The following is a 17,444-nucleotide window of genomic DNA, read 5'->3' on the forward strand; positions in this document are numbered from 1 at the left end:
GAAAGATAGATCGGTTAATTCCAAAGGGGGCAGGCGGTGTCCAGACGAAATCGAAAGAAGTTCCGTGGCGACGAGTCTTTTCTTAGCTCGTCTCCATAGTTAATTCCATCCGCTGATAGACGTACGTTCTTATCAGTATCTTTGACCGACGACTGGCGGGTCTGTGCGGTCCAGCTAATCAACTAAATACCACAAACAGGCTACATCAGGGAAATTAGAACCTCCCATTCATGGGAACTTAAATTTAACACTTCCGGAGTTGCTGATGTAATATTACATTTTCTTGTTCAGATATGATTAGTTATGTTTGTGTTGTTCATGTTCGTAGAAATGCGTCATAGAAATCGTTAAAAAAGTCATAAAAGTCTTTGCGTCTATTCAGTATCATAGTTTTCAGTTGAGATAATATACATTGGACTAGGTTGATACGTATCGATAAATGTACGTACCGTTTTCGGTTTCAACAGCGACAATTTTTTAAAAATTCTGCCGACTAATTTTTTTGATAAAGTCCCTTCACATTTTCTGCGATTCTTTCTTCGATTTATGTTTCAATGTGTTTCATATGTGTTCTGCAAGATTTAGGCCAGGACTCCATTTATCGCAGTACTATTCAGCGAATTAATGTCCGAAGAATTAGATTCCATCCAATGTAACAACATCTACAAGCAGTCTGCACGTTCATATCGAATTGACGTTACAGGATCAATAACGTACTTGATCTAACACTTTTGCCCAACGAATATATTCAATCTTGCTCGATTTTATCTCGCAACTAGCTCTAAATTATCAAAAAGAAAGAAAAAGAAATTCGAGCAATGAAACTATTAGAAGAATTAAACGATAGATCGAAGTGTGCCGAGAACAATGAATCCCATAGCGTTCGATCACTGTCATCCTCCTCGTGTCCGGGGATGAAATTACGATGATCGTCGATGAATAGTCGCGAGCAACAAAACCAACGAAACGTTCAGTTACGCGCGATTGAATCGAGAGCTCTCTCTTGCGGCTTCCACGCATCGAACCTCTTTAACCGTAGAATGTACATATGTATAAACACAAGCGGTTTCCATGTACGCGACCGACTAAAAAGAAATCGACATCCAAGTAGACTTTTAATCGCGATCGCGATTAAACTCTGAACAATCTCTTGCAACGGTTCTGTTACGCGCTCGTTTAATTAGACGCGCACTATTTCTGTAGCATAATCGACGCTACTATGAATTCCAAAACTGCGCAAGTTCACTAATCGATATTTCGCAAAAATCAGTTCTTATTTATCTTCTTTAATTCGTTGTTATACTGCGGACATTTATGGAAATTCATATTTTTACGAATTTCATTAGAAATATGGAATCTCTTTTATCTAGTAAATATTATGATAGATGCTATACTTTATATACGTTCTATTATGTATTTTTGTATTTTATGTAATTTTCCCATAAATGCGTCAAAATTTGAAATTTATTCATTATTAATCTTGTTTATTTTTTCTTATGACGAAATTTCAATTCCTTCTTGTAAATAATTTTTATGACACTCTTCGAAGCGCATATACCAGTGAGAGAGAAACGATCGAACTTTATTACTTGACACAATAGATTATGTTGAAGTGGTCACCACTTATAAGAAAACTCTACATCTGGTCTTTTTAGTTTCTTAAGCACTGAAGCCATCGACAGCGCGTAGACAAAAGACTGCGACGAAGTCAGACCATAAAAAGTAGACAAGCGACGTTGGCTTCGGGGTTTTTAGTTATTAGGTAATACAGCTAGCGTGCGGATCTTTACCAGCTCAAATTGTATTCTTACTTGTAATTACACTTATATTTAAATATATTTTCTGCCTTACAATTTATCCACTAGTTTTCTCTGATTACACACCGAATAACCTCAACAGATTATTTAAAAACACAAACGGCAAAAAGCGAGAAGAGCACGGTCAAGGGATGAGATTTCTGTATTATTTTAAACGTTATTAGATAGCTAAATAGTCTAAGCAAACTGAAAACAATTATATCGGTCGTAATCTAGCGTCAAAAATGGAATCGTGCTGTTTTGGAATTCGTGGCTTCAATTTTTTGTACGAGTCCGGGTTGGAGAAATGTTTCTCGAAGCGGACATGAACTCGGCCGGTTTTTAGATTTTAATCCGGGAAACGGTCCACCACGATAAACGACAGATAACCCATGGCGGTAGAGAAGTTTTCCCCGCTCGTCTACGATTTAATCTGTCGAGGTAGAGCAGCGCTTATCTATCGGCCGTTATCGCGCGGCCCAGAGCCTGAACCTTATCTCGTGGAAACGGACAGGTAAACCCGTGCTCCACACAGCGTTGCCCGTGAGAGAGCGACGATTAGAAACCGGAGTCAAGAAACTTGGCTGAGAGGCACGAGAATTATCTGACTTGATTTTGAGTACGGTATTAGGTTATGACTAGATTAGATATTTATGCGTTTAGATATGCAACATTTGAAAGTGTGCGAATGGCCAGAATGCATGTGATACGCGATAATATACGTAGTATTTAAAGTAAAGGCCTTGCCTTACTATAATATTTGGCGAATCAAATAAATTTCTATTTAGGTTCGACTTTTTTACAAACTTATAAAGTTTCTATTAAAAATGTATAAATTGTTCGGTTTGATTACTCTGGTAGTTGTTACGGTATTGAAATGGAGCTACATGTATATAAGCTTGAATTCTCATCGAGCAATGCAGTGTATGAAATATTACATGTAAATATTCAATAGTGCTTGTCACGCGAACGTAACATAAATTTATCATAGTGTTATAAACGGTATTAAACACGTCAAAACAAGCCTCGATCATTTGCTTACCAACGAATCGTCCATGCAATTAAAGGATGATCGAGCAATTAAACTTAGAAAAGGACAGGTCGTAACCACACGCTTTCCACACAATGTAAACCGTGATTAACATATCTAATAGAGTCGCGGTTTCGACACTCATCGGCCACGGAGCAACGACACTTTGGATTATTAATCGCACTCGCGTCGTTTGGAACACGTTGCATGCTCGTCACAGGAAAATTATCGAGGCCTCTTCACCACGATTCTATATACCAAAGTGAACTTTTCATGGAGAACGGTGCAACAATGGGATTCTATTGGAAGGGTGCAGTTGAAAATGTCTCGTTTCTTTTAGTGGAACAGAGATGCACGACAGTAAAACCAAAGATGATCTCGAAATTTAAATCGGTGGACAAATAAGTGTATTTTTGTTGGAAGAAAATATCTCGTGCCACTTTTCTACAGATTTCCTCGGTCGCAAATATTACAGTATAGTATCTGTAATAGCACCGAATTTAGATTTACATTTTCTATCTTCAAAAGAAAGATGCAAATTACACGGTACATCAGTCTCCATGGCTAATTGATTTCCAGATAAATTACAGTGTTCGAATCCGTGTCGATTCTTCTTCTTTCAGTTAGATTCGCGTTAATCGAGCAAACCCTACTTTCCCGGTTTTCCAATTAGCCCGTTTCAGTGGTGGTTCTTTTTACTCTACATTCCCTGACGAAGAAGTCGAGCGATAGATATTCCAGGAATTCCTTTTGGCATCCAATCTGAATCTCGTGAAAGTCGCTTGTTTTTAATCGTTTCGACGTCTTTCCTCGTCTTGACCGATTTTATCCCGATTTGTTCTTCTTTTTCTGCCCGTACCACAAACCGGAGGCATGATCGAGGCGTCACACGGTGCACCGTTTGTCATTTCGTAGCCTCCCGGTATAGCGGAAGGCGTCGCGTCGCGTCGATGTAAATACTGCAGCCGTAGGCGAGACTCGGTAGGGTAACTTTCTCTCATTCTTCAGGGTACAAAATAACGATTATTGCGCGTGACTCGTCGAAACCAAAACGGTCACATGTACTCTCTCTGCGTTATCTTTTTCCCTTTTTTCCTCGGCCTCTTCTTTCGCTACTCGTTCTTGCGAGACCAGACTCTACACGCGGCCGTTCCTTTTCATCGATCGCGACAGCCTTAAGATTCATTTAACTTTAATTAAAGCGTGTTATGAAACATTTTACAAGAAAATATTGTGTAACGCTTAAAAAAAAAATTCTTCCCATAAATATAATTCTACGGCAATTTTGTTTTCACGATTAAATGTATCTTCGATATTATCAAAATATCGATGGTAAACCTGTCGTACGAAGGAACTTGGTGTCAGAACGAGAACGAAAGCGGCGTAAATGAAAAACGGTGTTTCCCCGGCCAGTATCTCGATTCGGGTCAGCCAGTCGGCGACGGGGTACCAATTTACGAGGACGCAGCATGGCCCAGGAGCAAGAGAGCGCAACGGAGAACGGAAACAGCGACTGGGGAGACCAGGACAGGTGGCCCCTGGTGCGGACGTCGCGTCGTTCTGCTCCGTTCCCTCGGCTCGTGAGCGGGCTTTAATCGCGCTCGTTCTCGCTCTGTTGCTCGGCTACGTCGTATTTTATCGCCGTCCCGCTGATACTGTTCGAACACCAACGTACCAACGAAGCCAGAAAGAGAGGAAGAGCTTGGTTCGTAGGCAGAGGGGAGGGTAGAACGGGAACAGGCTGGATTTAACGATTTGCGATGGTTCCAGTGGAAGAATCAATCGAGAATAGATTTAAATATCACGGACGTATTCTATATTTATTCGTTTGTGCAGAATTTTTCTCTTCTCTTCCCTTCTTAACGATGAACGGTTCTATCGAATTACTTTGAGCCACGAAGCTCTTTCAGTCAAAGTTGTCAAAGTCCAAAAAGAATTGTTCGATATACTTTAATATATTATTCGATAATATTGCAGAAAGACGAATGGCAAGAAATCATCATTCTTAATTACTTATTTATTAAAATAAGAATTAGTATTCTTAGATCGTAAGTCATTTGATCATTTAACTTGGAAAAGAAAGGGACGCAATCGATTAGAACCTCTATGACGAAACAGCGCCGACGTACCGATACTTGACAGATAATTTGAGAAATACCTGCTTTACCTCTAACCGTGTTACCCTGTATCTATAACACCATGAATCGTTCTTTCGATTCTATTTGCCGCTATAAAATCGAAACGCAAAAGTACGACGCTGCGACTGGTTCGGTACTGCAGAGTTCGCCAAAGGGTGAGGAATGCGGAACCGTTTGCCGATATCGACACGCGTCAATGGCTGCATGCGTAACCACACTGTAACTAAACGATTAAAATTGGATTGAAAAGAATCGTAGGAAATAAAACGACGTTAGACTTCCACGATCAAAGATCCGTGTATGTACGGTTCCCTGGTTGCTGTCGATAAGAAATCAGGTCATTTTCCACGAAAGCGTCGACGATGCGGCATCGTAATTCTCGCGGTTCGCGGAATAATTGGAGAAAGTTGAAAAGCGGCTGGAGGCCTGCCCTATGATCCTGCAAGAGAAAAATTCGAATACTAGAAAAAAGAAAAAAAAAAACAAGAAGCATTCACAAAGCTCCGAGAGAACTCCTACTCGATCGAGCCTTTTGATGTTTCGAAGAACCGTCACGGTCTAGGAAACGTGGGAATAATAGATGCCGGATTTATACGGGTCGCGGCGCACCGAGTTCTCTCCTATGTTCAACCACGATGCTCGTTCTCACCTTGTTAAATCGAGCGGGTGCAGGGGCGAGTAAAAAACCGGCGAGCCGAAGAAGACCATTAAATTACAATACAAAATGTCAGCAAGTAAAACGTGTCTAGATCGTGACTATCGTCGCTAAACGGAAAAAACGTGGGCTTAATATACAGGAGAGCGCCTCCGTCGATCGAGTTTCTTCTTCGAGCACCGACAAAAACTGCTGTTCTCGCTTAATCTGCGATAGCAGAAGCGAATGAAAAAAAAGGATCATGGAACGAATCTGTGTCGTTCGTCTCGTAAACGTCCAGGAAAAACGTGTTTAGTCGTCCTTGTTCGACTAATCGACGTGTCTTCGTTGGAGAAAAAAGTCGCTAGGATGTTTTATTTATCGAGTTGTTTTAGATCGGTGCACAAAAGCGTTGTGAGATATACTGTTCGTAAAGAAGAAACGACTGATTTCAAATCAGTTTATTTATCAAAACAACATGACATGGATAGTAGTAAATTTTAAGGTAAATTAAAAATGAGCGTTTGTAATGTCATTTTCCCTGCTTTTCAATTTATGGAGTTACCTATATACAAATGCGTAAATATCCGCAGTTTATATATAAATTTCAAATAACGTAACGTGGTATATTATTGAGAAAGTGTATTGAATCACCTGCAAATTATCGATTAAATGTATAATATTTCAAATAAACCAAGTGGTGTTAAAACGAAGTTTAATATGCGCCAATCTAATGGGTATAACTTGTACGTCAAGACAGCCAGCGCAATTAACGAGACACTAGATCACCATTAATTAAATATACATAGCCAGAAACGGAGAAGAAATTGCCAGACGGAAGAAAGGAAAAAGTGTACATCTTATGGACGTTTCCTCGACCTTCGACTTCTCTTCGGCTCTCGGAACTCCTCTCTTTCTGTCTATAAATCTCGCAAGAACTGCCGATGCGGAGAGGATGGAAACTGGATATACACGCGGCGGAAACGCGTGAGTCAGTGATGCCTCCGGAGAAAACGACATCGTTGTACGAGTTTACCGTGGAAGCGACTGTGCGATCCTCTCTCTCTCTCTCTCTCTTTCTCTCTCTATCTCTCTCTCTCTTTCTGCGTCTCTCCTGGGTGCGTTGACCCAGCTTACGGTAACCCAGGCGTGTGTTGCACCTGCCTCGACGTGGACTTACCGGGATAAAGGGTCGTGCGACCCGAATTACTTCCTTCTTTCAACGTTCGCCGCGTCATTCCATCTGTGTAACCCGCGAAATCACGCTTCGACTCGAGCTACTCGGTCAGCTGCCAGAGGTTGCCTTTAGATTGGCAAGAGGTTGTCCTGGATTACGGTATATGTGAATGAACCGTCGTACCACCAACATGACTGGGGAAACGTCGTTTATAGGTTTGGTTCTCTTGGGAGAGACTTTAACGGGCGGTGGAATCTATAGACAGCCATCAGTTGCTGTTTCTCCATAATATGTTCTTTTAATATTGGTACCGTGACATTTTCAATACTTCTCAAAAGAACTCTATTAACTCTTTCCAAGTAACAAGTAGGTTCTTGTAATATGTAGCGAGCGAAGTTTGCTCAGGCGCTAAAAGGTCATAGGACAAGAGGTTAAGCAAAAAATCTTCATGTTTCTCGGAACATAGACCATTGTGCCATTTAATGGACCTAGATTCGTTGCATTCTCGCCCCTAACTGTTCAATTACATAGAGTGAGCGCAACGGTACCGCCCACGTATTAACTGCCTCAACTGCTCACCATGATCGTATTAATCTACAATTTGCATAGCTTGACCCGTTCAACGCATCCTGAGTTTTCTACCTCTTCTTCGTGAACGTCGAACCGCCTCTAACATCCTTATGGGTCCTCTTGGTACTCCTGATAGTAAGGATATAATAAGATTATGAATCAAAGGATTAGGAAGACACACCGATTGATTTACGGTAGCTGTAAAAAGTAGCAAAAATTTTGTTTCAATATACATACTAGGAAGAAAGAGACAATTTTAAATTAACGCTGTACAGTCTCCCGAATCAGATCGAATTCTTATGCTCCGAATTACTGTTTCAATTCTTGAAGTACAAAAACATTAACGCTCGATCAATCTTACAATCTCGCTATAACTCTTGAACTAAGAGTACCAACGAGCCGATCGAGAAGAACAAACTTCGATACGAACATAAACATAATTTTGCCTGTCGTGGAAAGGATCCATTGGAACCATTAACCTGGCGCTGCCATAAATTTCATGGTATATGACGTACGGTACAAGGTACGGCACACGAGCCAATGCTACATGGAATCGATCGAGGATCAGGAATAGAAGCGCCAGCAGGTTCCGCGTGTGCTTCGTGTACACACGCAGCAAGAATGAAAAAGACGAAGGAGAGGGCACGCGAGGAGGTCTTCTTCTCTTGACCTCACTTTCTAGAATCCTTTAAGTATATGGCGCCTTCCCGGCCACGGCTCGTTTATCCATTATCGATGAACGAACCGCACCGCTTCCCTGACACACGACGTGTCTCTACTAACCGAGATACCGGTATGCCCTGTGCAGATTCTTCGTGACAGATGGTCTCTCTGGCTGTCAAACTCGCGAACTCGTTGTTAAGTGGAACATCGATCTGCGTCTCACAAGGAAGTCGCGGCCTCTTCGACGTACCGTTTTTTCCCGTTTCGCTTCCCCTTCCTCCTATTCTCGAACCACGCGCGAAAATGGTTAACAAGCGTTTTTACTGTTATTACAGTTCTTCTTAGGGAACGTCTGCGTCTTCTTGGGGGCAACGTTTCACTCCCAGGATCATATCGTAGACGATAATGTGAGAATTTAGATTTGATGGAGATAGGATACAGTTTGCATTCCGGTTACACGATTTGTTGCTGATTTTAGAGTTCTAGATTCCACCTAGCGTTAAAGCAATAGTAACGTATGATTGTTTCGATATTATTTATACCATGATAAAATTTCATCCCTTATAAAATTGATTCAATTTCTTTGGATATGTATAGTAATACACATATAACATATTTAGTAGTAATGTACGCGCTGTACCAAATGAGTAAATTTCTTACAGATCTGGCCCAGATCCGAGCGCTGGTGGAGTCCACGGGTATGTTAGGTGGATCAACCTGTCCATCCTGCGAGATGCCATTCGACAAAGGGAAGAAACGTCGATTGATCGATTCTTGCGGTCACGAACGTTGCTATTCCTGCTTGTTTCGCAGCGAAGCTTGTCCACTTTGCCTTCGAGCCGACTTCAACGACGACGACGAGGGACCCTTCAGGGAGGGGTTTACCGGCTTCTCGGGGCCCATGTCCATCCTCGCGCCCACGGATGGCTGGATCGATGAGTCATCAACGGTGAACTCTCTCTGTGGTAGCCCCAGACCTCGTACGAAAGTCACCACGAGAGCCAATCTTCCTTCAAGAGTCATGCACGTAAGCATATTGTCATCGTCCCCTTGGAATCGAGTCGAGTAACACTTTCTTACGCGGATCCTCGATTCCTTGAAACATACCTCTCTACCATTGGAATGTCTAGGTCATTTGCTCGCTATTGTTCGATGTTGTTCCCTCTGGTTGATTGCATTCGCGTAAATTCTAGAAAGAAACTACGTCGATTAGAATGTTGTTTAGAAACTATCTTGGATATGGATCGTTCGTTTCATAGTTGTAGAAAACTTTATGTATAGTCACAAAATGTAAAACGTTCGGTATTCAGAAAAAATTGGAATTAGAACTCTGGTTTTGGATTGGTCGAAGAAAAAATGAGGATTAATTAGTGGTCCTTTTGTTTGGTTCGTTTTGTTCAGCAAGAAGAGAGGGATGAAAGTGTCTCTTCTATGGCGATGGCTAAGGGTTTGAAGAACAAACCGCCGGCACTTCCGGAGTCTTCGTCGCAAGGTCGACAGAAGCTTCAGATGATGACGCAGAGTATGTAGATCAATATATTTTGAATTAATATTAATGTATATTAAAATATATTACGTTCTGATTTCTTCGATTTCTTTCAAGGAACAAAACCAACAGAATTTTTCAATTCAGTCGGTCTAATAAATCGATAAACACAAGATATAGTGAAAGATCTTCATTACAGGTTGTCCAACCCCACCGAATCAAAGGAAGAGGTTCTTTCTAAACCCAAAGGTCCTCAGGAGCTCGTTCGTTCCCCAAAGATCATCCAGACGAGGAACATCGTCGCCAGAACCAGTCGCAAACGACAATCCTTCCGCCTTGTCAGGTAACATTCGACTTTAAATCATACTTAACAACTTCTAATAAAATAGATAACCGTGTAACACAATAGGGAGGAAGCTTCCTTTATTATTAATGATAAACCAACATGGGTGTAGCTTGGATGGCCTCTTCTTGGGAGGGGAAGTCTCGATGGCCGGGTGTAGTACTGGGGAAAATCAAATCGTTGTGGAGCAACAGTCAAGGGACAGCAAACGATGGGCTGAACCAGCTCATCGACCCGAGGATCAAAGTTACAGGCAGGGAGAACGCTTTAGAAACCGAGTGTGCATCTTCTCGCGCGTTTAGAATCGATGAAACGTATATGCACAGACTGCTCGATTGACACTCGTTTCACTATCCAGTAATTTCTTGGTACCCACTGGCACTTTCCTATCCTCCCTCACACTTCCGGTAGAACACTAGCAGAGTTTGAAGCATGCACGAAACGTCGATTTAGTTCGACAACATCGCGTGGTGTGTTTGTAGCACGAATTGCTCCCCTTTCAGATTGGACACGTTTAGTGCGACAAAAACAGAAAAAAATAAACAAATCTTCGCAAAGGAGTGGTCGAGATTTTTAATTTTTAATGGGTGTGACGTAGATTAAATTATCGATACATATAATTAGACATAATTAAGCCATTCAAAGAACTTATTTATTTTTATTATTTACCATCACCAATTTGATTCTGTGTCACACTAATTGAGAATTAACTGCGATAAAATTCAATATGGGGATGATACCAGTATCTAGTGGATTCTGCATCTTGAAAACACGTGTTCCCATGTGGTTTTTATTTATGCATCGTTCTTCCTACTCAACCGTCATTCACTCCATCTAACAACCAAATGTTTCTTTCTTCCCTCAGACGATGAAGGAGGTTGCGTGAAACCGTTGTCCTCCAAGACGAGGAAGTCATCCCAATCGGACCTCCACATGAGGCTAGGTCTCCTTCTTGGCTCAAATCACACTCGAGCAAGCAGCAGTGTAGACACAACAGATCTACCTGGCGTTTCCAATCGTTCCAGTACAGGTGCATGCCAATCCAGGATCCCTATTCAGGGTCATGATAGTTCAGCAGCTTCGTTTAGCAGTCTGACCAGCTTCGAAACTCAAACTCTAGCCTCTACGAATACGAGTCCAGTCTCTACTTTGACTGGAACGTCCAGCGAAGCTGAAGCTGCTGCAGCCTTGAGGTGTCCAATTAAGCCTAAGACAAAGGTCAAAGGGAAGAGCAAGTCCAGAGACTGTGACAGTGCTGGAAGCTTGGCTTCCATTTCTACGTCGATTTCTGCATCTACGTCTATGTCGATGTCCATGTCTGTCTCCGTTTCGGGCTTGTCAAATGGCAGCTCAAGCCCCCTTACCCCCAGAAGACATTCCGTGAACGCCTCGCAACCTGGTCAGAGTGATGAACTTGGCCAATTTAAGAATAGACGTTCCTGCGCCAGGAGATCGGCCAGGGCTGGGAACATTAAGGGCGCCGTCGACACGAAATGTAAGTTTTTGAAGCACAAATTGGAACTTTGAAGCAGAGATAAGAATAAATTCTTTGAACCAGCCTCGAATAAAACTTGGGAATAAAACAAAGTTATTTCTTTTTTAGTACGCTTCATACAACACCACGCAACGCAATTGACGCTGAAGCCCTTATTCTTCGAAGTACCTCTGTTAGAAGCTGATCCACTGTTCACCGGTCGCCAATGGCTACTGCAGGAACTAGAATCGGTGGTGAACGGGTCCAGTCCTGGAGTTTTGATTTCTGGATCCCCTGGAACGGGAAAGACTGCGCTAGTTTTACAATTGGTGGAGCATAGCTGCTTTGGAAGGAGACGCGAGCAGCCTCTTCCATCGGAGATCAGCGAAGAAGCCGATGAAAAAGAGAGAATTGGATGTACCTCAACTTTACACGCTAGTATTCGTTATACTAATGAGAAGGTACATGAAAATTTGTAATTTCCTTTCTTTTTGTGGATAGCAAACAAACAATTGGTAGAACTCGATAAATAATTGATAAAAATTCTGTTCTTCAGGTTCGAGAATTAGCGTCACACGTAGTAGCGTATCATTTCTGTCAAGCGGATAATAACAGTACCTGTTTGGTACCAGACCTGATCCATTCTTTGGCTGCACAATTATGCCAAGCTCCCCAACTCATATCCTATAGGGAGTATTTGCTCTCCGAACCCCATATACAGGGGTCTTTGTCACAAAGGGAGTGCACTGTCGATCCAGATCTCGCGCTGTCAAGAGGTATTATCGAACCTTTGTTGACGTTGAAGAAAACTAATAGACTGCCTGACACCAATATGGTAAGTAAAAGACTTTTTTTATGAGAATAGTTGTAGAACAGTTTTAATCGCAAAGCGATGTATGTTTTCTTTGATGAAAAAGGAGATAGTGTTTTTAATATGTAAAAGGTATAACGTTGTGTTATCAGGTGATATTAATCGACGCCGTGTGCGAAGCAGAATACCACAGACCAGACCGAGGCGACACAATAGCGTCTTTTCTAACGAGGCACGCTCCCAATTTTCCTAGCTGGTTAAAAATCGTCTGCACAGTAAGAACGCAACTACTTGAATGCGCCAAACAGCTACCTTACACCAGAGTGTCTCTAGACAGAGGTGCCAATGATAACACCGGAAGCAACGTAACCAGGGATCTATCCGACTATATTGGATACAGATTAGCTCAAAGTCCTGCGATTCAAACGAACGTCACAGCATCGGTGAATGGAAAGGCAGAATCGTCGTGCAGCGCGAATCAAACGAGATTTGCCTCGCATCTGCTCGCGTTAGCCAGAGGCAGCTTTCTCTTCGCAAAACTGACGCTCGATCTTATCGAGAGTGGTCACTTGGTGGCAAAGTCTGCCAGCTACAAGGTGAATAAAATCTTATCTGCCGATGTATCTCAATTTTGTCTTCTTCTTTTTTTCTTTTTTTATTGATCAAGAACAACATTGGAACATAAGTTTGAAATTTGTGTTTCAGGTACTGCCAGTTTCTTTAGCGCAGATTTTCCAACTACACTTCAACCTCAGGTTCCCTACAGCGACATCTTTTGACAAGGTTCAACCTCTATTAGGCGTCTGTTTGGCTGCTTTATATCCTCTGACTTTACCAGAAATCTTCTACTCGGTGAACTCTCTGAACACGAACCACTTCGTTTCATGGGAGGATTTTCTGCAGAGATTCAAAGTAAGTTTCTCTTATAAACGAGATAAATTTTGTAACAACTGGAAAACGAATTCTATAATAAAATTATTCATCATTTTCTGTTGCTGCCTTTGAGTGGACCACGTAAGTCTCTTCTTCGTCATAACGAGACAAATCTCTTATAATATACTCTTTGTATACTTGTGCAATTACTTTTTGCTGTGTCGTAAGGGATATATTATACGAGTTAAATACCTTTTCAAATAATCAACTGAGCAACTTTCAACCAGAGTACCTTAATATTTTTTTGTAAAGAATGGAAAGATATGTTAAGTAGTGCATAAAATAATCATATCGAACGTTGATCGTCACTGTTTTGTAAGAATTACTTAATTGTACGGAAGAATGTTTATTCTCTACAACGATCCAATGCTCTCTTACTGAATCGCAACCCGCCCATTCGTTATACGACAACCTCTCCATCTCTTGCTATCAGATGCTCTCTGGATTCCTCGTGAAACGTCTGGACAACACCTACATGTTCTTCCATCCGTCGTTCAGAGAATGGTTGATGAGAAGAGATGAGGGCGAATCGACCAAGTTCCTCTGCGATCTGAGGCTCGGCCATGCAGCCATTGCATACAGGTTGTCCCGCCTTCAGGCACCGCTAGACGGTGATAAAGCCCTCGAATTAGGTCATCACATACTCAAGGCGCACGTTTACAGAGGCGTTGCTCCGTGTTGGCCTTCGCGCGATCTACAGGTAACCACCTGTTTTCACATTTGCATTTGTTACAACGATTCGTTAAGATAGAATCTATTAGAAAATCTGCCATTTTTGTACCTTCGATTAGGCCATCTGGCTAGCATCGTCCACGGAATGCGTCTCTTCGGCGTTGTGTACGCTGAGGAATATTTACAGCCCGAACGTTAAGGTGTCGAGGTTGCTTTTGCTGGCAGGAGCATCTCCAAATCATGTCACCGAATATCTGGGCAACGCTCCAGCCCTTTGCATGTACGCCCATGAGGGTTCAGTGGAAATGGTTTCTTTGCTGTTGGAGTTTGGAGCTGATGTTGAATTAACAAATAGCCAGGGCTGCACGGCACTCTCGTTGGCCGCTGCTCGTGGTCATTGCGATGTTGTCAGAAGGTAAGCTAAGTGCGAATAATTTAGTATGATTTTCGATCGCGTATAGAATGGTACGAATATAATAATAGTTATATAAAAATTCATACTAAAGATCCGTACAGAGCGTACAATAAAAGATCCAAACCCTGATTTAGGTTAGCCGCTGCTGGAGCTTCGCTAGGCCACACAGACATGGCAGGACAGTGTCCTTTGGTTCACGCGGCGAGATACGGAAGATTATCAGTGGTTGGTTATCTCTTAGCCTGCGATTGGGTAATTCCAACCAACGTAAGCGAAATCGAAGGTTCGCAAGAAATAGGTAGAGAGGAAGCTGCTCAACAAGCTGTGGTTGCTGCAGCGGCCCAAGGCCACGAGTCCATTGTCGAATATTTATTAGACATGGCCGAAGTGATCGTGGATCGGCCTGACACTTTGATAGGAGAGACTGCTTTAACTATTGCTGCTGCAAATGGTTCTACCATTACTGTATCGGCGTTACTGGCTCGAGGAGCAAGTCCAACTGCTGTGAACGCGAAGGGATTGTCACCTCTGATGCTGGCTGCGAGAGAAGGACACTGGGGTACAGCTGAAAGACTTCTGCAAGGTTAATATCAAAAATTATTCTTAATTCTGTTACGTTTTTCTTCAGCCATATTCGACTCGATTGAATTTTTGTAACGTCGAAGGATATAATAGCGCGCGGAAGTTTCTGGACAGATAGATTTTTCACTCGAAGGAAATAATTTTGATGATACGATTACAGGGACGCTCTCAAGTAGCACCGATGCCATTCTGGATGATGCAGCATCTCTTCTGGACCAACGGGATCCAGCTGGTCGCACCGCATTAATGTTAGCTGCCTCGGAAGGTCATACAAATTTAATCGAATTATTTTTGGACAAGGGTTCCGTGTTGGAAAGCAGAGATAAGGAAGGTCTGACTGCTCTCTGCTGGGCTTGCGTAAGAGGAAGACTAGCTGCTGTACAGAATCTGATTGATCATGGCGCTGATGTGAACACTAATGATAATACTGGGAGAACTCCTCTGGACTTGGCTGCTTTCCAGGTAAGATTATTTCACATTTATCTGTTATCTACGTTTATACATTTGTGGGAATGGTATTTCAAAGTGTACAGATATTGCAACGTCGCACGGATAATATCTAATATATGTAAAATATCGAATGCAAAGAATCCGAAGAAAAATGGAATATCGCAAAAAGAGACGTAAAATTTGTTAAACTGTCGATCTATTAGCTGTATTACGATTTATTATTATCGGATAGGGATTTGAAAACTCACAATTCCGTAATGTCGCGGTCAATATTTTCCCAGGGCAATCCAAAGCTCGTGCAATTGTTGCTCGAGAAAGGAGCAGCGGTCGAGCACGTCGATCTGCACGGAATGCGACCTTTGGACCGAGCGATCGGATGTCGAAACATACCGGTGGTGCAGTGTTTCCTCCGCCGCGGGGCAAAATTGGGCCCCGCCACTTGGGCAATGGCCGCTGGAAAACCCGACGTCCTATTAATTTTATTGAACAAACTTCTCGAGGATGGAAACGTGCTGTATCGAAAGAATAGATTGAAAGAAGCATCGCACAGATATGCGTACGCTCTTCGAAAGTTCCCAGCATCGCCGGAAGAGGACTGCCAGGGGCAGGAGCAGGGTCACATGATGCTGCAACTGCAGACGTTTGCGCAACTTCGGCTGAATTTCTTGCTCAACCTCAGTCGATGCAAGCGCAAGATGAATGTGAGTAGTTGCGTATATTGAACGAACTAGGTTTCCTAATACTTTCATTCATAGTACAGCTGAGTTATTTATAGATATACGTATAATGTTACGCAACTTTATTTCCTTTTTTTCCTATCGTAACAAAGCAGCTTTTGAATGGAGTTGTTCCAAGATTATATGTAGAGTAGAATCTTTAGAAAATTTAGAGAATAGAATTAAGGAATTTATGTTCAAATTGTTTTTGTCTTTTATCCAAACAGGAATATGCGGAAGCAATCGAGCTCGCTGACGAAGCTCTGAAAGTTCGCCCAGTATCATACGAAGCATTCTACGCGAGAGCAAAGGCACGAGTCGATTCAGACCTCTTGGAAGACGCATTATCGGACGTTCAAGAGGCACTACAGATTGCACCGCCACAAAATCGACAGGATAGACGCGTCCTTGTGGCTCTGAGAGAAGAAATAGTCTCCAGACTAGACGGGGTAGGGACCAGCAAAGGATCGATTGATTCCGCCAACAGATCTCGTCTTCGAGCTTCGGTCGACACACTCACAGAGTTGTAATATTACTGTTTCTGTCGTAAAAGACTTCCGGTTTGTTAAAAAGAATGCTCCTTTAGTGAGGAGAATGACTATAGTGCAAAAACTCAAGAAGCTTTGCATGCGTATTTAAGTTACGAACTGATCTTTCCTCAACTGAACTCGCGATTCCTCGAAGATTTTTTAAACGAAAGATATACGATGACCATTGTGGTTTAAGATTTGTTCTTGAAATGTTCGAAAGCAATTCGAAGTAAGTAAAAAGTATTTAAAGTATTTAAGTTATGAGTTGATATTTTCTGAAGTAAACTCGCGATTCCTGCAAGATTTCTTTAACGAAAGATATATACGATGACCGTCGTAACTTAAGATTTGCTTTCGAAATGTTTGCAAGCAATTCAAAATAAATAAAGTATCTCGTTTTCTTTCCTTTTTTTTTTTTTAATTTATACGACTCGTTGCGTACGTTATACGTATTCGAAGAAATATTCCTCCACCTTGCGTTTTCTTGGTTAATCTCGAAAATCAGCAAGGATTTACAAGCTCTTCGTCTTTATTCTATGTGCAATTGTATTGCATGACCGTGTTAGGGTTTTTATACGATGTCCAATTCGATTTTGAATCGAATACAGAGTTTAATATATATATTATATATACACATTTTTCTATATATATAGTAAATATATATATAAATATTTGTATTATATTACGCATATGAGAAATTGGTTTTTAGTGTCGTTGTAATTTAAATCAAAGTTATTTAATTATTTCCTCCTCTCTGTTTCTTTCAGTATTTTCTTTTTAATATACTATATCAGAAAGTATACGTAAACGGAAAAAAAAGAAATGCGCCCATGAAAGAGAATTCTGATATTCCAGCGTTTTAAATATGTTACACAGCCATTAAATTCAAAATGGCTATTTTTTCCACGCGTACGAAACGCAACGATCTCGCTGACGTATTTATAATGCACTCGCTTGCCAAGCATTTAATTTACACCTATTCCTCTGTAACCGGTTATAATCCAAACGAAAGATCGATAGTGTC

General features: G+C 41.7%; 1 protein-coding gene across 2 annotated transcripts in view; it reads left to right on the top strand.

The window, feature by feature from the left end:
* The window catches only part of rols (zinc-RING finger and ankyrin repeat domain-containing protein rolling pebbles), a 41,115-nt gene extending 23,909 nt beyond the window's left edge, over positions 1 to 17,206 (top strand). For both annotated transcript variants that reach the window (XM_069121576.1, XM_069121577.1), the window contains exons 2-15: positions 8,671 to 9,035; positions 9,410 to 9,530; positions 9,694 to 9,837; positions 10,703 to 11,332; positions 11,441 to 11,772; positions 11,868 to 12,146; positions 12,275 to 12,718; positions 12,828 to 13,034; positions 13,489 to 13,755; positions 13,847 to 14,142; positions 14,277 to 14,725; positions 14,885 to 15,186; positions 15,456 to 15,875; positions 16,118 to 17,206. In XM_069121576.1, the coding sequence (XP_068977677.1) occupies positions 8,671 to 9,035; positions 9,410 to 9,530; positions 9,694 to 9,837; positions 10,703 to 11,332; positions 11,441 to 11,772; positions 11,868 to 12,146; positions 12,275 to 12,718; positions 12,828 to 13,034; positions 13,489 to 13,755; positions 13,847 to 14,142; positions 14,277 to 14,725; positions 14,885 to 15,186; positions 15,456 to 15,875; positions 16,118 to 16,420 (4,559 nt within the window). In that variant the 3' untranslated portion in view covers positions 16,421 to 17,206. The remainder of the gene's footprint in view (positions 1 to 8,670; positions 9,036 to 9,409; positions 9,531 to 9,693; positions 9,838 to 10,702; positions 11,333 to 11,440; positions 11,773 to 11,867; positions 12,147 to 12,274; positions 12,719 to 12,827; positions 13,035 to 13,488; positions 13,756 to 13,846; positions 14,143 to 14,276; positions 14,726 to 14,884; positions 15,187 to 15,455; positions 15,876 to 16,117) is intronic.
* Positions 17,207 to 17,444: the final 238 nt, after the last annotated feature.

Source organism: Bombus flavifrons, chromosome 10 (assembly GCF_040668555.2).
Source record: "Bombus flavifrons isolate JBK064 chromosome 10, iyBomFlav1_principal, whole genome shotgun sequence".
NCBI lineage: Eukaryota > Metazoa > Arthropoda > Insecta > Hymenoptera > Apidae > Bombus > Bombus flavifrons.